Raw genomic sequence first — 27,401 nt, forward strand, 5'->3', positions numbered from 1 at the left:
AGGCCATGCCCTGTTGGCTTTTTAATGAGTAATTAATAAGAGTTCTATAAAAACTTTTCCAGAATTTTGAAGAGGGGAAACACTTGCCAGTGCAGTCTATGAGCCCTGTGTTACTCTGATACTAGAACCAGACAAGAAAAACTAGAAAATAATAAAAAAAAGTAGACAATAGCATTGCAATAAAGAAAACTTCAGACCAATATCCGTTTTGAATATAAATTCAAAAATTCTAAGTATTTTATTTTAACAAATCGAATCTAACCATATATTAAAGGAATGCAGTGTTGATTGAACTTGAGAAAACTAATCAGTATAATTTACCATATTAATAAAATAAAATAGACTATCTGATCATCTCTGTAGATGCTGAGAAAACATTTTTTTAAATTCAACATTCATTCCTTGTAAAAAAAAAAAAATCCCAGCCAACTAGAAATAGAAAGGAATTTCTTTAACTAACATGTTTATTGATAGATCTATGAAAAACTTACAGCTAACATCATATCTAATGGTGAAAGGCTGAATCCTATCTCCTGAGATTAGGAAAAAATGTATGTCCACTCATACTATTTCTGTTTGACATTGTAGTGGAGATTGTGGCCAGTGTAGTCAGACAAGAAAAAGAAATAAAAGCCATACAGATTGGAAAGAAAGAAGTAATACTTTACTTCTTTAGTAAAGTAATACTTTAGTAGTTAGAGGAGAGCCTAGAAAGAAACAACAAAATAATATTTTTATTTGCATACTATATAATTATTTATGCAGAAAATCTGTTGAAATCTGGAAAAGGGTTATTAGAACTATTGAATGAGTTAAGCAAGGTTGTAGAATAGAAACTCAATATGCAAAAATCAATTGTATTTCTATATTATAATAATAGGAAATTGGAATTTTGAAATTAACATTTGCAATAGCATCATCATCACACTATGCAAAATGTGTATGTTGAAAAGTATAGACCATTCTTAAGAAAATTAAAGCACTAAATAAATAGAGATATATACCTTTTTAATGTGTTGAAATATCAATACTGTTAAGTATCAGCTCTTTACAGATCTGTAAATTTAGCATAATCACAATCAAAGCTCCAAATGAGAAGGTGATTCTAAAATTCGCATGGAAATGCAGAGAATTTAGAAGAGCCAGAACAACTTTGAAAAAGAACAAAGTTGGAAGACTAAAACTATTTGATTTTTATATTTATACAACTGCAACAATCAAGACATGGTATTGGCATCAAATAGGTAAATAGATTGGTGGAACAGAATAGTGACTCTAGAAATAGACACTTACATGGACAACTGATTTTTGACACACATTCAAAGACAATTCAATGGAGAAAAAGTATTGTTTTCAACCAGTGGTTCTAGAATAATGCGATATCCATATTTAAAAAAATGAACTTTGATCCACATATAAAATCCTTATACAGTAATTGATGACTGATGACTAAATGTATAGGTATCTGCCAAAACTGTTGGAAGGAGTAGAGGGAATAGTTAGAGGAGAGCCTAGAAAGGCAGTTGTTTTATATTCCATGTTAAGAAGATGGTGTAGGGTGGGCCACGGTGGCTCAGCAGGTAAGAGTGCTTGCCTGCCATGCCCGAGGACCCGGGTTCGATTCCTGGTGCCTTCCCATGTTAAAAAAAACAAAAACAAGATGGTGTATTATATTGGTGCCATTGAAGGTTTTTAACTAGAAGAATAACTAGAAGAATAACTAGAAGAATAACTGGTAGCAATGTGGAGAATGGAATGAAGGGAAAAGGATTGAAAATTAGGAGGTTTTGGTCTGTTGGGCAAGTTTGCCTCACCTCAGTTAAAGGCATCAGTACTCACCATTTACTCAGTACAAATACCTTGGAGTCATCCTTTTTTTTTAAATAACAACAAACAAACACAAACATTCTTACCATATGATCATTCCATTCTTGGTATATAATCAGTAGTTCACAATATCATCACATAGTTGTAATCCATCACCATGATCATTTCTTAGAACATTTGCATCAATTCAGAAAAAGAAATAAAAAGAAAAAAATTCATACATACCATATCCCTTCCCCTTCTTTCTCATTGACTGCTAGTATTTCCATCTACACAGTATATTTTAGCCTTTGTTTCCCCTAGTTTTTTCTATACCCCTTACCACTCCCTTTCATTGATCTCTAGCATTTCAATCTAAATTTATTTTAGCATTTGTCCCCCCTATTATTTACTTATTGTTAATCCATATGTTTTACTCATCTGTCCATACCGTAGAAAAAAGGAGCATCAGACACAAGGTTTTCACTATCACAGTCACATTGTGAAAGCTATATCAGTATACAATCATCTTCAAGAAATATAGCTACTGAAACACAGCTCTATATTTTCAGGCACTTCCTTCCAGCCTCTCCAATATACCTTGACTAAAAAGGTAATATCTATATAATGCGTAAGAATAAACTCCAAGATAACCTCTTGACTCTGTTTGAAACCTCTGAGCCATTGACACTTCATTTTGTCTCATTTCTCTCTTCCCCCTTTTGGTCGAAAAGGTTTTCTCAATCCCTTGATGCTGAGTCCCAGCTCATTCTAGGATTTCTGTCCCACATTGCCAGGAAGGTCCACACCCCTGGGAGTCATGTCCCACGTAGAGAGGGAGAGGGCAGTGAGTTGGCTTTTTATGTTGGCTGAGAGAGAGGCCACATATGAGCAACAAAAGAGATTCTCTAGGGTGACTCTTAGGCCTAATTTTAAGTAGGCTTAGCCTATCCTTTGTGGGGATAAGTTTCGTATGAACAAACCCCAAGATTGAGGGCTCAGCCTATTGCTTTAGTTGTCTCCACTGCTTGGGAGAATATCGGAAATTCTCCACATGGGGAAGTTGAATTTCCCCTTTCCTGTCATTCTTCCAGGAGAACTTTGCAAATACATTTTTATTCACTGTTCAAATCACTCTGGGACTTACTGAGGCATCACACTGGACAAACCAACAAAATCTCATGCTCTACTCAAGGTTCCATGTACTTATGGTGTTCAATCAAACTATCTACATAAGTTATATTAGGAAATGCACTAGTCAAAATATAAATTTTGTACCAAATAAACATTTTTTGCTTTAGTCTTACACATAAGTTAAAGTTTTAAAATATGAATTACCATCTATTTTCAACACACTGCAATATTGACATTCCTTTGTTCTTCCTCATGCAAAATCATTTTTAAATTTGTACATTTAGTCACTATCATTGTATACTCTAGGCATTCCTAGATTATATCATCTCAGTCTTTATCTTTCCTTCTGATTTCATTTGTTCCCTCAGCCCTCCTCCATCTATCATTCTCACATTCAGCTTTATTCAGTGTACTAACATTGTATTACAGTTAGGTAGTATTGTGCTAACATTTCTGAATTTTTACAATCAGTCCTGTTGCATAATCTGTATCCCTTTAGCTATCTTGGAGTCATTCTTGATGTGTCTTTTTTTCTTACACTCCACATTCATACCTTTAGCAAATCCTGTAGACTGTCTCTGTCTGGAATGCTTTTTCTCTAGAAACTTAAATGCTCTTCTTTTTGACTTTGTATCTGTTTAAATGTTACCTGATCACAGTGGCCTTCCTTGTCCATGCAATTCTAAATAACACCCCTTCCTATCACTCTCTAATCCCTTACGCTGTTTTATTTTTCTTCATAGCACTAACTGACTTGATATTATATATTTGTCTATTTCCTCTAACTAGAATGTAAGTTAAACAAGAGCAAGGACTTTGTTGGTTATGTTTGTGACAGAGGTAAATAGGAGATATCAATGAGAATGTTTGATGAAACAATATTCTAAAGGGGGTAGGAAAGGCTTAGCAAAGAACTATGATTCCTGATTGCCTTATCTGTTCTTAATTCCATGACAATCTAGCAATATAATCCAAAGCGTTTTGTGGTTCTTCCATGTATATAAAAGTAATTTTGTTGCATGATAGTTGTTAAGTGTGTTGCTTTTAATTCTTTGGAAGAATCCTAAACTAGTAGCCCTGAAAATTTAGATACTTGTCCAAAATTTTGATTATAATCAGAAATTGCAAAAATGGTCGTAGAAATTTATAAAAATGAGCTTGTCTTAACGTCCCACGTATCATATTTCTACACCTTAGATAAGCTTTACTTATGCTAAACCCTGAGTGTAATAACAATAAGTGGAAGTAGGGAATGGACCAAAGTCTATTGTTTAATTATATTTGGGAAAGGATCAATTACTTTTGATTATTATATCTGACAAGAGCTGCATGACTCCAGAGATGAGATTGTTTCTTGACTGAAAAGTGGTAATAAAAAATGTCCATGCTGTAATACTAAAGGAAAGAAATGGTAAGGCCTCATTGGTGTTAAAAGACATTAAGCTCATAGTGGAAATGAGAGCATGAGTCTTTTTCTTCTTAGTGTTTTTATGTAGTTTTTGAAATTAGCATGTGTGTTTTTTAACAATCAGAAAAATAAACTAATTTTAAAAAGTCTGTGCATCTGTAATAAAGTCCCTGTTTAGCTCCTTTTTTTAAATGGGCCTTGAAACTTTTAGCATGGTAGAGATTTTTTTTTTTTATATTTTACATAGTGTTGGATAAAATAACAGAGAAAAATCTATTATAAATGATAGGCAGTCTATCAGATGTGGTAATGGAGCCTATGTGACCTTTTAAACCTGATAATGCATATGCTGTTCAGAGAAAATTTAAGACCTTCTGTTATATTTAAGACAGTTGTCTTAATTTTTGTACTTATGCTAGCTCATCCTTGATATACCTTTTCAGAATTTACGTAGACAGTACAGTAGAACAAACTTTATTCTTTTATATTTAATAGCAGCCTTCCCCACAGCACTTCTAGTTCTGTAATCATGTTTGCAAAGGCAGGATTCTAGGTTTTTTTGTTCATTTTCCAAATATCTATGTCTTATATCTGGCACATAGAGGGGGCTCAGTGAATATTTGTTTGAGGTAATATACTTTTGTTCTTCCCGCCTAAATATAAGGACAGTAAATAGAAACCTTTCTGTTGTTAAACGTTGCACTAATAGGAAAAACAGGAAGAAAGTGAGCTTCGTTCTCTGCCACCTCCTTCCCCTGCCCATTTGGCTGCTTTAAGTGTTGCAGTTACTGAATTAGCAAAAGAACAAGGAATAACAGATGATGACCTCAGAATCCGTCAGGAAATTGCAGAGGAAATGTCAAAGGTTATAACAACAATTTTACCAGGTACAGAATATTTTATACTTAATTTTTGAAATCACAAAACTCTTCCTGTTGCTTCCTCTTGAATTTGTTAATTTTCTTAATGTTTTTCTTTCTCTTTTTTCTTTCTCTTAAGAGCAGATGAATTTGTTTTATAGATGGTGTGAAAATGTTTTTTCAAAAGAAAATTGAGTATTATGGCATAGCATAATTTTAGTAATAAGAAAGATTTTTAAAAGCCAGCTATAGGATAATTTTTTAGTGGCCGAATATATTTTTATATTAGTTTTTCGGTATCATTGATTTTTTTATTTTTAGTATCATTGATTTTAGTCTGGATTTTTAGTTATATTAGCTTAAGTATAAGCATTCTAACCAGTGACTGTTAATAATAATTCCTGTTATCTGATGCTGGAGAGAAAGTAATTTAACTATGGACTGTGGAAATAGAATTTGCACTTTTATTTCTTGTGAATCTGCTCTGTCTTCACAGAAAATTTATTTTTTGGTGCAAGGTGGGGTCAGGCTATATTTATTTTAGACACTTACATAGACTATTTGCTTAGCTCCATTATTCTTACTTGCTTCAATATAGGGTTTAAGTAAATGTATCTTAAATAACATTTATTTTTTACCACAGTTTTGTTTCTCTTTGTTTTTACTATAAAGTGATTTTCTACCTAAAATACCTTGAATACTAATTTAAATTATATATAAGAGCATTTGCTATTACTAAAAGAATAGAATTAAAATTTTATTTTAATGACTTTGTTGATTTTCAGACATTTTGAGATCCTGAAAGTAGACTTGTATATGTACAATTGAGTGTAAACTTTATGCTTTCTAAGAAACTTATCTGATCAGCTTCAGTCGTATTGTTTTCAACTTGCTCTCTAGTGAGATGCTTTTAAAATTTGATGTATTATGTTTTTGAAATAATACATTTAGTTACGAAAATGTAGGTAGTATGTTTTTGGTCCCGCTTATTATCTATCATGAACTCTTGATAACCACAGAATTTGGGGGTTTTTAGTTTTGTGATATCAAGTAACTTGGCTATATTTTGATTTTTTAAAAAGCATTGACATTGAATGTATGTTATTCCCCTCTCCAAATGCTATCTCTTATATCTAAAAATAAATAAATGTAGTTTGTAACAGTAGCTATAGCTAGTTTAGTACATTCTTTACTTTTATGTATCAATTACTAAGCATAGTCATTCCTTGATAAATATTAGTAAAATTTTGTTTAAACACTGAACTTTTATGAATAACTTCTCTCTCTCTTCCCTGCTTCTGCTCCCCACAAAAGAGAAACATTTTTATTATTTTATACATCAATCAGGAAGGGTGTTTTTCTTCTATAATTGTAGTCTAGAAATGGAAGACATAGAATTGAAATATATACAATCTTCATGTCTGTTTTTTTCTATTGAAAACAATTTTTTATTGGTGTATATTATATATTCACATACCATGTAATCATCCAAAGTGTACAGTCAGTAGTTCACATATAGCTGTGCATTTATCGTCAGAATAGACTTTTTTCTTTTTTGTGAAAAATAACATATATTCAAAAAAGCAATAAATTTTAAAGCACACCACAACAATTAGTTGTAGAATAGATTTCAGAGTTTGTATAGGTTACAGTTCCACAATTTTAGGTTTTTATTACTAGCTGCTCCAAGACACTGGAGACTAAAAGAAATATTAATATAATGATTCAACACTCATACTCATTTGTTAAACCCTACCTTCTCTATATATCTCCACCATCACCTTTGAGCTTCCTCCCACTCTTTAGGGGTATTTGAGCTATACCCATTCTAACTTTTTCATGTTGGAAAGGCCTGTCACTAATATGGCTTAGGGAGATGGAGCTAGCTGATGTTCTGGAAAGGTTGGACCCTCTTGGTTTCAGGACTTATCTGGTCCAGGGACCCACCTGGAGGTTGTAGGTTTCTGGAAAGTAACCCTAGTGCATGAAACAAATATATAAGATAGATTTTATTTGATATTCTACAAATATATAAGATTTGTCTATATTTGTACAAATATATAAATTTTATATATTTGTAGAATCTTATATATTTGCCCTAGGTGTTCTTTATGATTGGCTGGAATGGTTTTAGTTGAGATTTGTCAAGTTATGGTAGGTAGCAATGTCTAACTGAAGCTTGTGTAAGAATGACCTCCAGAGTAGTCTCTCAACTCTATTTGAACTCTCTCAGTCACTGATACTTTGTTATACTTCTTTTACCCTTTTTGGTCAGAATTGCATTGTTGATCCCATGATGCCAGGGCCAGACTCATCCTTGAGAGTCATCTCCCATACCACCAGGGAGACTTTCACCCCAGGATGTCATGTCCCATGTAGGGGGAGGGCAATGATTTCACAGAGCAGTGATTTACAGAGCAGGGCTTAGAGAGAATGAGGCCACATCTGAGCAACAAGAGGTCCAGAAGTAACTCTTAGGCATACCCATAGGTAGGCTAAGCTTCTCCACTACCTACATATGCTTCACAAGAGTAATCCTCAAGACCAAGGGCTTAGCCTATTGAATTGGGTATCCCTAAAGTTTGACACAGTATTTGGGGATTTCCTGATGGTAAAGTTTAATAGTTCTATATTTTTTTCTCCCATCCCTCAAGGGACTTTGCCAATACTTTTTGATGATCTGCTTAATATATTCTAGGATGTATCTAGACATTACATTAAGCTATACAGGATTAAAGGCCCTCATTCTCATTCTTGGCTCCTTGTGTTTTGGTTGTTCAAATGAGCTATCCAGACAGGTTGCATTAGATTATGTGCTACAGAAAATTTAGGTTCTAGACAACATAAGTCTTTCTTCTTTTCGTCTCAGATAGTTACGGATCTAAAATATAGACAGTGTCTTCCTTATTTCTGTGTGCAGAGTGTTTTTTAAGGATCCTATTTTGCATACTGTATCATGCTTTGATGTTTTTTCTTTTTTCCAGAGTGTTCACTTAGGCTGTATGGTTCGTCTCTAACTAAGTTTGCTCTGAAAACTAGTGATGTTAATATAGATATAAAATTTCCTCCTAAGGTAAGTAATTAGAACCTTTTCTGTGTGGTTCTTCACTGGTACTTAGTATGTTTTAATGCTTATCTCTTTAGAGAAGGGTGATGGACTACAAAACTTAGTTTGTAGAGTATTAGCGCCTTGACTAAATATTGTTTTTAGAAACTACTAGTAGGCTTAAGACATAGCCAGGGGAGAAGAAATAAGGGACAGAAGAAAAAAGAAGTAAAGGGGAAGACAGTCAAAAGAAAAGGAAGAGTGCTTATATTTTAGCATGTTGAGCAATTATTGCTTATAGAATTATTGTATTACAGTTATAGCTACGTATTATTATGTATTACAGTTTAGAAAGTGAAAGAACTTTAAAATCAGACACATCTGAATTCAAACCCTGACTGCAGTGAACAAGTTACTTGACTTCTTGGATCCTCAGTTACCTCGTTTCCAAAACAGGGATAATAAAATAATTTTTATATTGGAGATGATACATATCAAGTGTTTTGATATAGTACCTGGTAAATGATGTATATTTTAAATAGCTAGTAGCTTGTATCATTAGCAACAGTACTTATTTTGTATAGACTATTAATATTGCTTATTTATTGATAGAGACTTTAAAAATAATCAGTATCTTATGGGTTTTTAATTTCTTGAATAAGTTTAGTTCAAAGTTTGATTTGGATAAAAATTTGATATTTACATTTCTCACCTGATACAGCCATTTACTTTACAGTTAATATATAATTATTATGTGTTTTTAAATAGCAGCAAAGGGGCGGGCCCCAGTGGCTCAGCAGGCAGAGTTCTCACCTGCTGTGCCCGAGACCGGGTTCATTTCCTGGTGCTTGCCCATGCCAAAAAAAAAAAAGAAAAAATAACAGCAAAGTACACATTGAACTGTAACTATTTGACAAGTTTGTGTTAAATATATTTATTCTTAGCCTTTGGCCAAACTGCCATTTGCTTGTATCCCTAAAAGTTGTCTGTATTCCTTATCTTAAGTTCTATCATTTGGCAAACTAATTTCTTTCCTATTAGAACCTTTTCTCACTCTAAGAAATCATTAATTCTAGGAGTGTTGCTGGAGTAATAGCACTACATAATTTATTAGTTACTACTTCCATGAACAAGACTTAATTAACATAAATATAACTTTTTAATATAAGCTGTGTTTTCTGTTTTTAATATTTTAAGGTCAGAACATAATTAACTTAAATGTTATTCTTTAATGAAATTGAGTTCAGTCTAAAATTCTGCTGTTTGAATTTTGAAATTAGTATACTGATTTAATTTAAAACTTTTTTAGATGAATCATCCAGATCTTCTAATACAAGTGCTTGGGATTTTAAAAAAAAATGGTAAGTTTCTTTTTAAAACTCTAAAGGTACTTGCAATCATGTTGTTTATATGGCTAATGAAATTAAAATGAAAAATCCTAGATATTTGAGTCATTGTATCATAATTTATAGGGTAGCGATAGATGCATTTATATATTTATTTGATAGATGTCCTAGTAAAGATAATTTGCATGTTGGTTAGGTAAAAAATACCATTTAAAAATTGATATGTAAAAAGCTGCCTATTGGGTAATTTAAAAAATGTTAGCTTTGAATAGTGTAAGCGCTTCTTTCGTAAAAGAAAACAAAAGCTGTAACCATTAGGAGGTCACTGATGAAGAAAAATATGGGGAGAGAATTGGAAGAAAGAAAATGTGCGCATGCACTGAGAAATATGTTTATTTTTCCACTTCAAACAATGATACTAACCTTATTTAATGATTTTTGTTATAAACCAAATCATACTTACTACATTTTTATAGGTGCCTTTTCTATTGGTATTGCTTTTGATGCTGAAAGGACATTCATATAGTTAAAAATACTTTTTAAATGAAGTTTTAAAATAATTACCGCTATTTCAAACCAGGCTGCAGGTCGTATAATTTGGAAGATTATTTTCTTGGTTTTTGTTCACTAAATGCTTCTGCTTTAAAGTAACCTATTTTTCTTGTTAAGAAGTAAATGCTTAAGATCCCAGCCTCTAGAACCAGACTTTCTGGGCTCAGATTCTAGTTTTGCTGCTTATTGGCGGTGTGTCCTTGGGCTAGTTTTTTAAGTGTATATGCTTTAGTTTCCTCATTTGTAAAATGATATACTCTCTCTCATGAGAAGGTTGTTGTCAAAATAAATGGGTTAAGCCGTAGCTTGGAAAAGTGCCTGGCATATAGTAAGCTCTAATTAAATTTTTGCTCCTGCTGTTATTATTACTATTACCATCTTAAATTTTATACGTGAAAAGTACCTGGCAAAAATATTTGCTTTTGGCTTTGGAAATACAGCTTTTTAGCTTTAGCCTTATTCTCTTTGGCTCCTATGTCAGTCTTCTTTTAATCTCTGTCCTACCAGGTCCCTATTATTTATCAGCACCTTCTTGGCCATTTTTCTGGAAAATTAGTTCTTAAGGAATGAACTTGGTTCACTTTATATCCTGTAAAGAGATTTTAATATAGTTTCCTTTAAATATTAGTAAATATTTGTTTCTAATCAAACAGAACTTCTAAAGCAATATTACAGATAAGTAGTAGATATATACTTAAGACTTTCTGGATAGTGCAACCTAGCATAACTATGTTAAAAATGTCTTCTTCTGTGAAAATATATGAGTAACATTCTTAACAAAATGTTCACAAAACAGTCTCTTTGTAAAATTGACTACTTCCCTATGTATGCCCACATTGTACCCTCAAGAGACCTCCATCTTCAGGATTTGTTTATGTGTCTTCTGAAACCCTCATTGAGCTCTTTTTGTCTTATTCATTGTCATATATCCTGTGTATAACAAAATTCTGGTGCATAGATCTTCAGCGCATGTTTTTGAGTAAATTAATCATTGACAGAACTAAGAGATATTCTCTGAACTTTGAGTGAAATAATGTTAATATATCTGTCTTTATTTAGATCAGACATTAAGGTCATGGGGCCTATGTTGGAGGTATATTGAAAAACTTCAGGGGAGAGGTTGCTTCATCCTGTTAGTCCTTCCTTAGGAGCTTTGATTGGGCAGACTCTTCATATATTAACAAGGCATGAGGCCAGCAGAGTTAGCCCTCTACTTGCATGGATAATTTAAAGAACTAAAGTGTTTAAACATTGTAGGTCCTCATTTCATAATTCTGTGGAAATAGCCCTCTCAAGTAAATGGTGTTCTCTTTACTGAATCTGTGAAGGGTCAACAACGTTGACTAGATTATATACTTATTTGGAAATATTTAAATTTTTAGTGAGCTGAAGATCTTTCTTCTTAAGGTGATTATAATGTTCAGGCAGTATTTGGGATCATACCTGTGGTTGTTGGTATAAAGCAATTGATACCAAGAGAGGTAAGGGATTCTGTTGGGTTAATGTTTGTAAGAAAACAGTGGGCTATTACACAGAAGCAATGGGAGGGATTTTAGAAGGAAACTATTAATGTTTACTTGAGACTAAAAATTTGAGAGATATTAACATTAGCTTACTTGTTTTTATTTATTTTTTCCTTATTAGTATTATATGTAGATGTGGAATCTGATTTTCACGCTAAAGTTCCTGTTGTGGTGTGCAAAGAGCGGAAAAGGTTGGTAATATTGAAGAGAAAATAAAGTATTAAAAAAAAACTGATTAACAAGAGATGTTGAGAACATCTCCAAGAGGAAAAATTTTTATTTAAAATTTTTCTTTGTATTGATACAACTAAACTTGTTAATAATGATTAAAAATAGCTAGCTTAACTAAAATGTGAACAAGAAATAGAAATTACCAGACAGTTGAAAATATAACACTCTAACAAAACTTAATTTTTCTGTTAAGTTCATTCACTCACTCAGATATATTGACATTTTCTATATATTAGGTTCTGTTTGGTTCTAGGGAGCCAACCATAAATAAGAAATAGCTCCTCAATGATCTTACAGTCTATTAGAACTAGTTTTTACTTCACTGAAATTGAATCATTGACAATTGCTCTTGCTTTTCTAATCAGATGTTTATAAAATTTAGAGGGCAGAGTACCTTTGGAAAAGGAAATTAAAATAAACCTATTTGAGATCAATTTAGGAGACATGAAAATAATATAGAAATGACAGTGTTTCTTATATTGATTATTAGCTTACTGTATATATTTTTTAAAGTTTGCTGTGTTTTATTACTCAAAGCTGGATCTTTGCTGGTCTAATTTGGCTTCCTTATTTGTAAATTAAGAAAATTGAAGCTTGGAGGTTTTAAATAATTTGTCGAAATTCAGGTTATTTAAGGGAAAACCAGAATTGGAATGCAGATATTCTGAAACTCAATATTATTTTCCACCACATGGTGTCAAATTGCCTCTGTGTGGAAACCCCAAATACATTACTTCTCTTTGACCTCAAAATATCTCCACTACAATGCTGTCACTTCATTTAAGGTAGCTCTTATTTCCACTTACATTAAGCATAACATGTGTGCTAACATGTAAATCCATTCTGTTCTCTGTTCTGAAAATTAATGTATCAACAAGGCATCAATGCTATCATAGGAAAAATTAGTCAAGAAATATATCTAATCAGTTCAGTATATCATTTTTAGTTTTTATCGTTTGCAAAACAAAAAGAATGAACTAGGAAGATGTTGCATTATTTGAAGAGATTAGTGTCCTCTCATTGAAATCAGATTTTGGTGAATCTTAATATTGCTTTTGAAGTTAATTTCTCATGAACCTAAATACTAAATAAAGTTGAAATTTATTTCTGGGGTACTAATAAACATTAAAAATTTGTTTCTTTAATTTTTATGGTTCTTTGGGGGTGGAAATGATATGTAGTGTTCAGATTAGCTCAAAATTTATTAAAACATTTGTTTTATTATGACTTTTTAGGTCTTAAAATATGGTGACTGGGAAGGATAGCCACAAGATTTGAAATATTCTGCTTGTTAAGGTATTAATACATCAAAATTTCTTTCTTTCTTATTCACAGTGGTTTACTTTGTAGAGTGAGTGCAGGAAATGATATGGCATGCCTCACTACGGATTTACTTGCTGCTCTTGGCAAATTGGAACCTGTCTTTACTCCCTTGGTGTTAGCTTTTCGCTACTGGGCTAAGGTAAATGGAAGAGAAGAAAAAAAGTACCTAATTTTCAGAAAAGTCATGCTTTTTCTTGCTCTGACATATAACATTAATGGTAATACATGTGACAAAACAGTTATCTGTGTCAGACAAAAAGCAATATGGTATTTTTCACTTATGGACATGAAAATAAAATTTCGTAGACTTATAAATAGACATATTTTAGAATTTTTAATTCCCATATTTAATTGTTCTCCTTTTATACACCATAGAAGTATTTATCTTTGATATGTGAGGCTCAAGTTTTTACTCTTATTTTACTGTAAGTTAAGGTTTTCTTGATACATTTTTTTCTAACTTCTGTCTTAGAAGACTATTCTCTTTCCTCTAAATTATTGATTGCGTCTCCCCCCCTTCATAATTTCTGATTGGGCAACTGATGAGTATTAGTTATCTAAGTTTCATAAATGTCAATCCAAATGACCTGAAGAGAAGATTTTAGCTTTTTTGTGTGTGTTTTGTGTGTTCTTAGAGTAGTCTTCACTTACTAGACTAGTAATGAATTAATTTTTAAGGTGGTAGTGATAGAATGGTAACTGTAGAGTAAAATGGCAAAAGGATGAGTTTTTGTTGTTTTTTCTTTTAATTTAGTTAAAAAAATAAGGCACAGTCACATATTTTTTTTAAAAAATCCAAGTGGCAAGCATTATGAATGGTATATTATTACACTGTAAAATTTAAAATATGCTATTCATATACTATGTTGTGGAAGGATGCAAAAGAATTGCCATAGCAGTACTGGAATAGTGGCAGTTAAACAGGGGTCAGCTGCTAAAGAAGACTCACAGGACCCAAAATGACAGTGATTATAAATCTAGAGGAAAAGAATATAATATGAGAATAACAATGACTAAACATGTATATCAAGTCAAAGGCTGCCTGACTACAAGACAGGGAAAGGCCTGATGTGGGCTTCTTTGTCCTCTTTTGTAAGGACCATGGCAGGATGCACTTTGAGAGGCCAGAATTGAGGCCCAGCTGGGTTTTTAACTATTTTGCTGGTCACATACGCTTATTCCTACTATAAAATAAGCCTCAACAGCAGAACCAACTGAACACATCAGTCTCACTGTTTTTAATAAACAGTAGTGACAGACCACCTGAAATTCAAGCTTTGTGTGATCTGTGTTTGCAAAATAGCACTCTCAATACATTTCATACCTTGACCAGTGGGTCAGTGCCATGCAGGTAAATTTCTAATTTCAGTAGGCACCTCAGGCTAAGTCCAGGTCTACTGGATCCAGCCCTCACAACACAACTAGATTCCTAGAGTCTTTGATGAAGAACAACTCAGAGATATTGACCAATGAAGTGATTTTTACTTTTCTTTTCCTTTTTTATTAGAGAAGTTGTAGGCTTACTGAACAATCATGCATAAAATATAGTATTCCCATACACTACCCCACCACCAGCACCTTGCATTTGTGTGAAACAGTTGTTACAGTTGATGATAACGCTTTTTTATCATTGTATTTTTTTTTAAATAGTAGCCTCCATTTAATGAAAGTATCTCCATTCTAGGCCCTCTGTGAAGCAATTTACATGAAATAGAGAACTGATTTTTTTATGTGACTCTGATTAGGGATAGCCTCCATGGTTGGGGTGGCACCAGCTGTCTGAGTATAGTTTGAAAAGTAAGGAGCAGTCAGAAAACTTAGAGTTGGGATGTCTTCATGCTCAAGGCCTTTGTTTTTGCTGCTCCTTTCATCGAGAATATTGATGAGAGTATCTAGAATGGTGCACCCCTTTACTTTTTTCGGGTCTCTGTTCAGATTTCATCTTATCAGAGTTTCCCAAACCACCCTATATGAAATAGCATTGCCCCATCACTCTCCCTGCCTTTACCCTGCTTTGTTACTTTTTTTTACAGCACTAATTACCATCTGTCATACATTAATTTATTGGTTTGTGATCTGTTGTCTTCCATAAAATTATAAACTCTGTGAATGCTGGGATTTTAGCCTATTTTCTTCACTGCTGGTTACCAGTGCTTATTTTACTGTGCCATTTAATAAATGTTGAATGAATTACCCAGTTTCTTCAGAAGGGAGATTTTTACCCTTGGAATTGAGTGGGGGTGATGAATCAGACTGAGGGAAGGTAAGAACCTTCTCTTATTTATCTCATTCTCTGTGCCTAGCATGATGCCTGGCTTACTGTTGAAGTTTAGTCCCATGAATTGAAATAAACCAATTCCGGGTCAAGTTTTTGTGCCAAGTTTTTAATGTGGTTTTGAGCAAGTCACTTCACCTATCTGTGCCTTGATTTTTCTATCTCAAGAGATTATTTTGAAGATTACACGAGATGCGAGATTTAATGCATGAAAATATATTTTGGACTGTAAACCGCTACATAAATTTAAGGGATGAAAGAACATATAGATTACCTTGGATTGGTACTTCTCAGTTATGCCCTAAATTTTCAGTGGTCATAATAGAGTGCTAATTTTCTTGCAGACATTTTTAAATTCACTAATGTTAGTAGCATTATTTCATTTTGAAAAAATGTGGCCTATGAACTTCATTTTCTAAAACAAAGTTCTCATAATGTGTTATCACTTGAAAAAGATATATTGATTTTAAACATACCAGTCAGTGCAGAGCACTAAAATATTTAAAGCTGGCTATAGAGTGATTTCTATATCTAGTGAAATAGTGTATCTCTTTTTTGGCATCTCTGTTTGTTGCAAAGAGTTTTTTTTTTTTTTCCATAATTTTCATTTTCTCAGTTATTATAAGAAAACAAGAAATAATTCCTAATACAGTTTTCTTCTCAGATTTAAAAAAAAATAGCTTTATGTCTCTTGAAGTTTCAAACCATGTTTTGCATTATATAGTAATTAAAATTCTAGTATGTGAATATAGTTTATTCTTGAAACTGTTATAATGAAATTGAAGTTGACTGTTGTCTGGCTTTATCTTCTCCTAGGTAGCCATACTCTTAGCATTCTCTTAATTGGAAACGATTTTTTGGATAATGTGGTATACTTTATCATCATTGGTTCATTGTACGCAAGTTACCTGACAGCCCCTTTTTGTGATTGACATAGAGTTACATTTTATCTGTATTTCTCATCTAAAAGAGATTCCTAAGTTTTAATTAAGAGTTCTCAAATTACCTTAATCTTGTTCCTCTCTGAGATGTCTCATAGTGTTAGCAGCATACATTGGCAGTTCCTTACAGTTGCAAAGGGGTTTCTGTTTAACTTAACCCATTCATTAGGCATTTTATCATTCCTCTAGTATTTTGGATAAATGAGAATTTATTCTAGTGGAGGGTTTCAAGCTCCTTTTGACAAGTGTTTTATAACCTTTTTTATTGTTGTTTGGATTCCTAAATTTAGTAAGCCATTATAACTCCAGTTCTTATTCTGTTTTTATTATCTAATGAAAACAATAATTTAAAAAATTCAATCTAGCTATAAACTAATCTAACTAGTGTAGATACAAAAATCTAAATAAAATGGAATATATCAATGTATCAAACATGATGTGACTGTGCAGGGTTTATTTTAATATAAAAATGGTTTTATATCAGGAAATCTTTTAACATAATTTATTAAATTAACAAAGCAGAAGAAATAAGTGTATGCTGAAAAGACATGTTTTCCTAAAAAAAGCTTCTCAAGTAAACCAGAAATACAAGGAAGCTAATAATAAAGACTACTTATAAAAAAAGGAAAATATATATCACTTTAAACAGTGAATTGCTTAAATATGTTAAAATCAGGAATATTACAGAGATGTTCACTATCAGTATCATTACTGCACATTGTTGTAGAGATTTTAGGGAATGCAGTAATAAGATGAAATGAAATAACAAATGTAAATACAGGAAAAGAAGTAAAATTACTTCTTTTTGGTATTGATATGATTGTATACCTAGAAAACCCTAGGAACAGTGACTAGGATTAATAAGAGATTTTGATGACTAAATACAAGATAAATGTACAAAAATCAGTAGCTTATCTTTGTCATAAAAATAACCTGGTAGAATGGAAGTGGGGGGAAATATTACCTCTATTACAGTGACACAAATGATAAAATATAAGGAATAAATTTGATAAGAAAACTACAGGAAGAAAATGATATTATTGAAAAATGAAAATCTGAACAAAAGCAAACATTTGTTAATTGCCTCTTATGTGCCAGCTGCTATTCTAGGTTCTGGAAATATATAACAAAACATACAAAGTTCTCCTGTCTTGGAGTCTCCATGCTTGTGGTAGAATCAGACAGTTAACAAGTATATAAATAATATAATAAGTGATAGAGGTTACTGCTATGAAAATAAGGTGATGTGATAAGAGAGTGACATTATACTATATGGTCAGGGAAAGTCTCTTTGAGGAAGTGACATTTAAGCTTACATCAGGAGGAGCCAGCCATGTGAAAGTCTTGAGGGAATAGCATCCAAGGAATAGTACAAAACCTCTGTGCTTGGGAATGAGTTCTTGAGGATCTAAAAGGAAGACAAGAGTGGCTGGAATGCAGTGAGCGAGAGTGAAACCGGTAGGAGAAAGGTCTGCCTAGTAGATGTGGTCCATGATAAGGAATGTGAATTTTAAGTGCAGTGAGAAAAAAAGAGGAAGGGTTTTAAAAGTAGTCAATGACTTGATGCGATTTATGCTTTTAAAAGATCATTCTGGGGTAAAGAAAGGGAACCTAGTGAGTAGACTGTTGTGGTATATTAGCCAGAGATGATAGTGTCCTATACCAGGCTAGAGTGGGTATAAAGCATAGTAGATAGATTTAGGATAAGTTTTGGGGTAGGGCTTGCAGATGGATTGGATATAGGAGTTGAGGGAAAGTGAGCAATTGAAGACAATTCCTAAATTTTTGAAAATGGAAAGATACACCAAGTTCTTGGATAGGGAGAGAGCATCCCTAAAATGTAAAATTTTCCTTAATTTTCAAATGTAATATAATTCCAAATAGAACTATCTCAGTTTTAAAAGGTTGAATAAAATTATCTTACAGTTAAAATAGAAGAATAAGTTTCTGAGACTAGTCAAGAAAATCGAGTGTATGCCATTGACATAGGAATAGACAAATTGATCCATGAAACAGACACCAGGTGTAGATCCCTGTGTGTGTGTGTGTGTGTGTGTGTGTGTGTGTATTTCATAATATATATATTATGTGTATATATATATTTCACAATATATATGTATTGTGTATATATATTTCATAACCAATATAAAATATAATTAAATATTATTTTCCATTAAAATAATGTTTACAGAGGGCATAGGTGCAAAATGGCAGAATAGAAAGTTTTATAAGTAGCTACCTTTATTAGAAAAATGAAAGAGTTGGAAAAAGAGATTGGAATTAACTAGGTAGTAGACAGTATATTTAATATATGAAAAAATATGTGAAAAAATGAAAAATTTCATTTTAGTGATAAAACTGGTTTATTTAATTAGTGGCGTTGTAACAACTATGTCTTATGGAAGAAATGATATTAGTCCCTTCACACATTAAAAACAAAAATAAATTCTGCTTAAATAAAATTTAAAATTTTAGAAGATAATTTAGGCGTATATTCATGTAACATGTTGGTGGGGAAACTTTTTTACTTCGTTAAATGCAGAAGATATAACAGATGAGCATATTTAACTATATAAATATTTAAAAATTTTATATGGTAAAAGATCTGTAAGTACTGTCAAAAGAAAAACAGTAGATGGGAAAAATAACATTCTTCAAACATATATCAGAAATAAAGGGGTTATTATTTATAATTTAAAATGAACCTCCTCCAAATTGATATCTAATATATGAAAATGGAAAACCTGGCAAAAGGTTTAAAAGGTGTTGGAGAAAAGAGCAAATCCAAGTGGTTTGTAAACAAAGCTATTAAATATGTAAAAGGATAACTTATTAAAGCATTTTATAGTGGCGAAAAAATTGGCACAAATTTAATGATGCATTGTTAAGGGAGAAGAGTATATGTGTAATATACTGTGTTGGTAAAAGAATGCGGAAAAATATAGTATCTTATATTTATATAGAAAATCAAAGTGTATAGTTTTTGTATATGATTATTTGAGTATAGAAAATGGCATAGAAGAAGACTGAAAGGTTGTTAACACTGAAGCATAAGTGGAATTGAGGTAAGAAAAATTATTTTTAAAAGGTGCCCACAGTTAAATCCCTGTATAGGATGGTTCCATTTAACTAAAATATGTATATATCTTTATATGCCTAAAGAAACAAAAGATGGCCACCAATTTATTAATGGCTATTATTTCAGTGGGATGAGATTTCAAGTAATTCCTTCTGTTTTTCATTATTTGAACTTTTTATGATGGTTATGGTTACAAAAAAATGATAAAGCTACTTTTATTGTGAGGGGAGCAGCAAATATCAAAGAAATCTAAGTGTTGCTACTTTTCCCCCTTCATTTTGCAGTTGTGCCATATTGACTCCCAAACAGATGGTGGAATCCCTTCTTACTGTTTTGCTTTAATGGTGATGTTTTTTCTACAACAAAGAAAACAGCCTGTTCTTCCTTGTTTACTTGGAAGTTGGGTAAGCATGAGTTTGTGATATATATACATATATATATAATTTATGCATGTATATATTTAGTTTGCTTTTGCAGACTAGTCTGCACAGACATTTTAAAGCTGAAATTCTGATTTGTCTGTTTGTCCATTTCTCTCTTATTTAAAATAATTTTTTCACTACCAATTTGGAATGCCTTTTTATGTAGATTGAAGGCTTTGACCCAAAAAGAATGGATGACTTTCAGCTGAAGGGCATAGTAGAAGAAAAGTTTGTGAAGTGGGAATATAATTCAAGTAGTGCAACTGAGAAAAACTCAATTGCTGAGCAAAACAAAGCTAAGGCAGACCAACCAAAAGATGATACCAAGAAGACAGAAAGAGACAACCAAAGTAATGCCATGAAGGAAAAACATGGCAAAGTAAGCTGTTTTTGTTTTTTCTGTCTGTAGAATTTTTAATGCCTTCTATTGAAGTTTTATTAATAGTAGACTGACTGACTTTTGAGCAAGCCTCTTGTCCTCATTTTCCTCATCTGTAAAGTGAGGGGTTGATCTGGTTTAGTTTTAGTGCTGATACTCCCTAATGAATGAGTCTCATTTTGGAAGACTTGTATTGTTTGAATCATGTCAAGTTATTTCTTTATATATTTTTTCATGTAGATAAGGAAAATTTCCTTCAGGAATTGGCTCATACCTAAACGTTAGTATATGGCAATTATGTTTCCAGATTGCTGGAGAAATAAAAAGGCCCTGTGCTCTGTGAGGGGGTGTCTTGCTTAATCATTCAACATTCATTTATAAAAGGGCCCACTATGTGCCAGACATTATTTGAGTGCTAGAAAATCAAAGATGAATAGATATGGATTTTGTCTTCCAGAAGCTTATCTTTTGTATTTTCAAGCAGAAAGATGTATAATTAAAGCAGTATGAACATTTTTAAAATCAGTGTTCTAGCTGTTGTAAATTATTTTTAGTTCCCTGAACATGTCCGTACTCCATTCAACTCGCCTGACTTTCCTGTATCCTCCTCCAACTACCAGTACTTAGTCTCAGCTAATGATCTTATCATTTCATTGAGAAACTTGAAGCAATCAGCTTCTACACATTTCCACTGCCATCTGTCACCATCTGCACTCAACCGCTGCCTTACTGCCTTTTTTCATAGAGGAACTTTCCATGTTCCTATTTAAAGTCATGTTTCTACTTGTGCATTAAATCGCATCCCCTCGTGTCTGTTTCAAAACATTACACTACGAATTCTTCCCTTTCTTTCCATTACTAATTTTTTCATCCTCTGTTGAATCAAGCATGCTTTTTATTTTTTATTGTAAAGAAAACATCTCAACACTATTGCCCTTCTCAGCTTCCATCCTGTTTCTTTCCTCCTATTTGCTGTAAAACTCCTAGAAAGAATTGATTCTACTCACTGTTTTAAAATTTGCTTTCGTATCTTTCTAACTCACTTCAGTCAGGTTTTAGCCCCATCAGTCTGCCAGAATTTGTATCATCAAGGTCAACAATATCTTCTACTTGCTAAATCCATTTCTCAATTTTTATATTTTTTGACTTATCAGTGGTATTTGTCAGTTGGTTACTTTCTTCTCTGAAAAATTTCTTCAGGACACCACACCCTTGGTTTTCCTTCTAGTGGTTATTATTTTTCAGTCTTGTTTGCTGATTCCTCCTTTTTTCCTCCACTCTTTTAATATTGGTGTCCTCCAAAGCTCAGTCCTTGATCCCGTTATTCTTCGGTATTTATTCTTAACTCCCTTGGTGATCTCATACAGTCATGTGATTTTCAAGTACTGTATGCTGATGACTACCAGATTTATATATCCAGCCCAGTCTCCTGAACTCTATAATCCTAAATCCAGCTACCAATGTAATGTTTGTACTTACATGTCCAATAGATATCTTTAAGTTATCATGTCTAAAACTGAATTCCTGATTTTCCCTTCAAATCTGCGCCACTCTATCCTTTCATTTGCTCAGTCAAAACTTTGGAGTCATCCTTAACTCATCCCCTTTTTAGTCTGTTAGGAAATCCTCTCAGTTCTACTTCAAAATATATCTGGAATTTGACTACCTCTTAACCACCTTCACTGCCACCATCATTTCTGGCCTAGATTTCTTCCACTTGCCTCCTAATAGGTTTTCCTGCATCTATCCTTGTTCCTCTAGAATGTTGATGCTCAACACAATAATCAAAATGGTCCTTTTAGTACTTGTCAGAACATGGCAGTCTCTTGCCGCCTGCACTTAAAACACTTTATTTTAGAATAAAAGCCCCCAAATCTTTGCTAGTTAATCCTTTTCCTATTCCACTATTCTTCCTCTCACTCTATTTCAGCCACACTGGCTTTCTTGGTTTTCCTTTAAAGTGCTAGTCACATTCCTACTTAATGCCTTTGCTCTAGCTGTCCCCTAATCTTAGAACACTTCTTTCTTTAAATATTTGCTCAAACTACACTTTCACAACAAATTTTATTCTGACTATTTAACACTGTAACCTTCTCCTGCTCCCATACTCCCAGTCCCTTTACCCTACTTAACTTTTCCGTTTTTCTGTAGCACTTTTCTAATACCATACTGTGTAATTTACTTAAGTCGACTGTTTGTAGCCTTCTTCCTCTAAAAATTATAAGCTCTGTGAAGGCAAGGATCTTTTTCTCACTGACATTTCCCAAGTACTTAGGACACTGTTGCACATAGTAAGCACTCAATAAATATTTGTGAAATTGAGTGAATAAATGTTTCATGCCTTTATACTGCCTGATGGTCACTATTAGCCAGTCTTCATTTAGCTAATTCCTTCAGAATTCAGCTGTTACCCCTTCTGTGAAGAATCCCCTGATTTATTTATTTTTTTAAATTAAAAAATGTTTTTTCATGGCAGACTCCGGGAATTGAACCCGGGTCTCTGGAACAGCAGGGCGGGAATTCTGCCTGCTGAGCCACCATTGCACCACGTGAATCCCTTAATATAGCCTTTACTGTAATTGCTAAATTGTCACACCAGGTCTTAGTCTATAAAGTGGGGACTCATCTTATTAGAGTGCTGGTGTAGTATAGTTATTAAGAACACGGACCCAGTAGTGAGTGGTCTTGGCTCAAATCCTTGCTCTTAGTATATATTTCATAGCATTGTTAAAATTAATAGTTAATATATGTACAGCATGTAGAAGAGTAAATGGTGCATGGTAAGCAGTATATATAATTATTTGATGTTCCCAGCATCTAGTACAATTCCAGTGATAAAATAAGTTTTAAATACATATTACTGAATGAAGGAATTATTATTTTGAAAACCCATTTACTTACTTTTGAAAGCAATGAGTGCAGTGAGGAGTGGTAGTAGTTGTTTCATGCAGTGATTTTCAACCTTGGCTATATATGACAATCACTTAGAGAGCTTTAAAATGTCCCAGTGCCCAGGCCATACCCCAGGTCAATTAAATCAGAATAGTTTGGAGAGGGATGAAAGGTAGAAGTGGTGTGGACTCAGGCATTAGTTTATTTTAAAGCTCCCCAGGCAAGTCTAATGTGCAGACAAAGTTGAGACTCATTTGTTTAGTGGAAAGAATATAGAATTCTTAGAGGCAGTAAAATGGAGCTCTGGTCTTAGCTGTTGTCACATACTGACTGCTTTTTGGCAAGTTACCCCTCCATGCCTCAGTTTTTGAAGGGATATCTCTAAGGTCCTTTCTTACCAAAAATTCAGTGTTTCTGTAGTTTTATGCAGCTTAAATGAAAAGTATTTTTTTTCTTTTCCAGTCTCCTTTAACATTGGAAGCAATAAATCAGGTGTCCCTGGGACAGTTATGGTTAGAGCTACTAAAATTTTATACACTGGATTTTGCTTTGGAGGAATATGTCATATGTGTACGGATACAAGACATTCTAACAAGAGAGAACAAAAACTGGCCTAAAAGGCGAATAGCCATTGAAGGTGAGATGATGCATTATATTTCATTTGGAGGTTGTTTTCTTTTTTGTATGTGTGCCATTGTTCATCTGTTTCTCGTGCAGTTTTAAAGATATCTTGCTAGGTTGATATTATATATTTTAGATTAATTCCATATTAAGCCTATGGTAGTTCAACAGAATTAATACTTATTTCAAGGTTTTCAGTCTAAATGTTATGGTGATTAGAGTTATTAGCTTCTTTTGCATGTCTTTATTTTTTAATTATGGAAAATTTAAAAATATAGAAAAATAGAATAGTATAACATTATATTTTTGAAGATTGTTAAAGTATAACTTTAAAATCTAATTTCTCATTGTCTTCCAAAATTCTTCATCTGTTAAATGTGACCAGGTTAAAGAAACAATAATTGATGTTGACAAAGAAGGTTCTGTATCAAATCTCAGGAACATTAAAATCTTTGGAGGGTATACGGGTGGTCAGTGGTAGAATGCTCGCCTTTCATGTGGGAAACCTGGGTTCAAGTTCCAGATCATGCACCCGCCAAAAAAAAAAATATCTTTGGAAATATAGAGAATGGCTTCTTAAATTCTTAATCAAAAGCTTAAATTCCACAGCATTTTATTAAACCGTTTATAGATGAGACATTGAATTTCTGTCCATCATTTTAGTCTGTTTAGTCTATGTCTTCTTCTGTTCCCTTAGCCCTAAGCTGGATTCTCTACTTGTGTGTTGGACCCAGTGATATTCTCAGACATATACATAAATGTGTACACATCTTGTACTCTCTCACATGTAGTAAATGAGCTTACTCCCCCCGCCCCGCTTTTTTTTTTTTCCCTTTGTCTTTAAGAATGCGAGAGAAACTAGGAAACACTTTTTAGAGCCTGTTGACTTATATCAGCAAAAAGTAACGCATGCCTCAGCTTTAATAGTCTGAAGCCTGGCCTGTTAATTCTTTTGCTTAGTGATGTTCAGTAGTGGAGAAAATTTGTACTGGTTTTTGGGTGGCACTGTTGTTTTTTTCTGGGGTATATTTATATTTAAGGTTTATGGATCAAAAAATATAACAACCCATAAACATTTTCAGAAGTCTGTTATATGTTATGAATAATGACAGTAATGTTGATGCTAAGCAAGTCTTTTCAGCCTAGCCATTTTAGATTATGCATCAACATTTAAATTTTGGTTTACTTTTTACTCCTTAGCTCTCTTTTCCTCCCTCCCTTTTTCTCTCCCTCCCTCTTTCCAAAGATGCCTCTTTCTTAACTTGAAGATTCCAGAGTGTAATTACATAAAAGAGTATTTTGACAAGAGATGAATATTATCTGTAGGTCTGTAGGCTTGGGAATTTTCTTTTAACCATTGTATATATAGGGTGCCATATTGTTATAGCTTCCTTTCCCAGTAATTTTATCATTGAAACTTTGTGAATACTGCCTCGGTCTCCTCACCTGTCCTCTCATTAGTTACCTTATTATTATTCCATTGTCTCACTTTTCCTTTTAGCTTTTTATTTTGTGGAAGAAACAAAGGAAAAGATATTGTTATTGTATTCTCCTTACTCAGTTTGCAGGAACCCTTATTGGGATCCTAGGTTTTAAAAACTTTAGGAAACTGTACTTTGCTAACTGTCTAGCAGCTAAGATCTATTTGTGTAATCTTAGAGATAAATTGTTTTCATAGACACTTAGCTGCTTACCATTTTCTTTTTTTATTAGATCCATTTTCAGTCAAAAGGAATGTTGCACGGAGCTTAAACAGCCAACTTGTTTACGAATATGTTGTGGAGAGGTTCAGGGCAGCTTATCGGTATTTTGCCTGTCCTCAAAGGAAGGGTGGAAATAAGTCTACAGTGGATTCCAAGAAAAAAGAGAAGGGGAAAATAAGCAATAAGAAACCAGTGAAGTCTGACATTATGCCAACCAACTGTTGTATTCTGCTTGGAGAAAGCACAGAAAAAATAAATGCAGAAAGAGTTCAACTCGATAAGTATGAAATGGAATGTACATCACAGAAATGTATTACAGACAATGACAATTTGGTGGTAAATGAACTTGATTTGGCTAAACATGGACAAGAATCTTCATCTCTTGTTACCAGTGAAGGTAGTGAATTAGAGCCAAAGTCAATTAAGAAACAAAATGATGTAATACTTTCAGAAACTTGTTTGAAAAAGGAGCTCAGCCAGTGTAAATGCAAAGACTATAAATCCCTTGACCCAGATGAATCTGTTGGTACCAATTGCAGATCAAATTTAGAAACAGAGAATTCACATCAAATTGTGTGCACCAGCACGTCTGCTACCTCTTGCAACTACAAAGCTACAGAAGATGCTTCTGAACTTAATGATGATAATCTCCCTGCCCAGGAATTACATTATGTGTTTGATAAGTTTATTTTAACTTCTGGCAAGGTAGGATATAGTTTGTAAAAGTTTATAAGATTTTGTGTTGATTCTATCAATTTATATCTCAAATTTTAGATTCAGAAATACAAATCTAGCTTCTATGATGGTAGATATTGCAGTATATGTTTCTTTTACTTTTTGCATTTTTACCTATTCTTGCCTTTGAAGAACGTATGTAAAGCTCAAAAAATTTTCAGTTCTCTATTACTAGTTTATTTTTGTTTCCTTTCTCTATGATAATCAGTTTGGCAAAACCAGCTTTTCTTACACAATAGATTTTGTGTGTGTGTGCAAACATACAAAAAGATAGTTGAGGGAGAAATAAGATCAGGAACCAAAAAAATGAAGAAATTCAGGTTCAGAATCTATTGATATTCACTCTAGATTTTAGCATATCCTTTATAAATTGTAGGAGGCCTAACTTTTCTGCCTTTAAAGTGGAATATCAACCTTAACTCTTTAAACTGTAGAATTACCCCAGTGAATGTAAATAAGTGATAACTGCTTTATTAACAAAAGAAACTTTGGTTCTGTCACATTGCTTCAGGTACAATGCACATAATTGAAATTATCATTTAAAAAATCCAGAATTTAAAAATGATGATACAAATTATGTGTAAGTCAAGTAGAATATTAAGAAAAACTGGATAGTCATCATTTCTTATTGACAAACTTTAAAATGTTTAACTTAATTATTAATCAGTATTTCTTCACTATAGGATACTGCTATAGCATTTTATTTAGATTGCAATATTTAGCACTAATAGACTATTAAAAGGATGAAATAAATGGCAGATCTTTAGAATAACCTCTTAATTATATAATTTTATAGTTATAGTTTACATTTCTTATGCTTTATGCTTTTTTTACCCTGAAAATTTGACTTATGGTAATTGTTTCCTTAATTTTTATTTTCTATTTATATGTAAACTGTTTAGAATCTCCCAGTAAATATATATATATTTTTAAGTTTTAAAAAGTTGATAGAAATTCTTGTAGCACTGTTCATTAGCCTGTATTGCTGTACTCCCACAAATGGAGGTTTCTAAAAAAAAGTTGAATTAGAGTGCATGGCTGGGTAAATGTTCAGGCTAACACTGGAGGAAGAAACTAACTTTAGGATGTAAGCATATTATGGTAAAAAAAAAAAAAGAATGGTAC

At 32.8% G+C, this 27,401-nt stretch overlaps 1 protein-coding gene across 9 annotated transcripts in view; it reads left to right on the forward strand.

Annotated features, from left to right (window-relative positions):
* Positions 1-27,401, forward strand: part of TUT4 (terminal uridylyl transferase 4) — a 119,050-nt gene that overhangs the window by 51,654 nt on the left and 39,995 nt on the right. For all 9 annotated transcript variants that reach the window (XM_077149644.1, XM_077149638.1, XM_077149635.1 and 6 more), the window contains 9 exons: positions 5,058-5,235; positions 8,193-8,281; positions 9,564-9,615; positions 11,797-11,866; positions 13,242-13,368; positions 19,809-19,928; positions 20,113-20,325; positions 23,680-23,854; positions 25,552-26,246. In XM_077149644.1, the coding sequence (XP_077005759.1) occupies positions 5,058-5,235; positions 8,193-8,281; positions 9,564-9,615; positions 11,797-11,866; positions 13,242-13,368; positions 19,809-19,928; positions 20,113-20,325; positions 23,680-23,854; positions 25,552-26,246 (1,719 nt within the window). The remainder of the gene's footprint in view (positions 1-5,057; positions 5,236-8,192; positions 8,282-9,563; positions 9,616-11,796; positions 11,867-13,241; positions 13,369-19,808; positions 19,929-20,112; positions 20,326-23,679; positions 23,855-25,551; positions 26,247-27,401) is intronic.

The sequence above is a fragment of the Tamandua tetradactyla genome, chromosome 2 (genome assembly GCF_023851605.1).
Source record: "Tamandua tetradactyla isolate mTamTet1 chromosome 2, mTamTet1.pri, whole genome shotgun sequence".
In the NCBI taxonomy this organism is placed as follows: domain Eukaryota; kingdom Metazoa; phylum Chordata; class Mammalia; order Pilosa; family Myrmecophagidae; genus Tamandua; species Tamandua tetradactyla.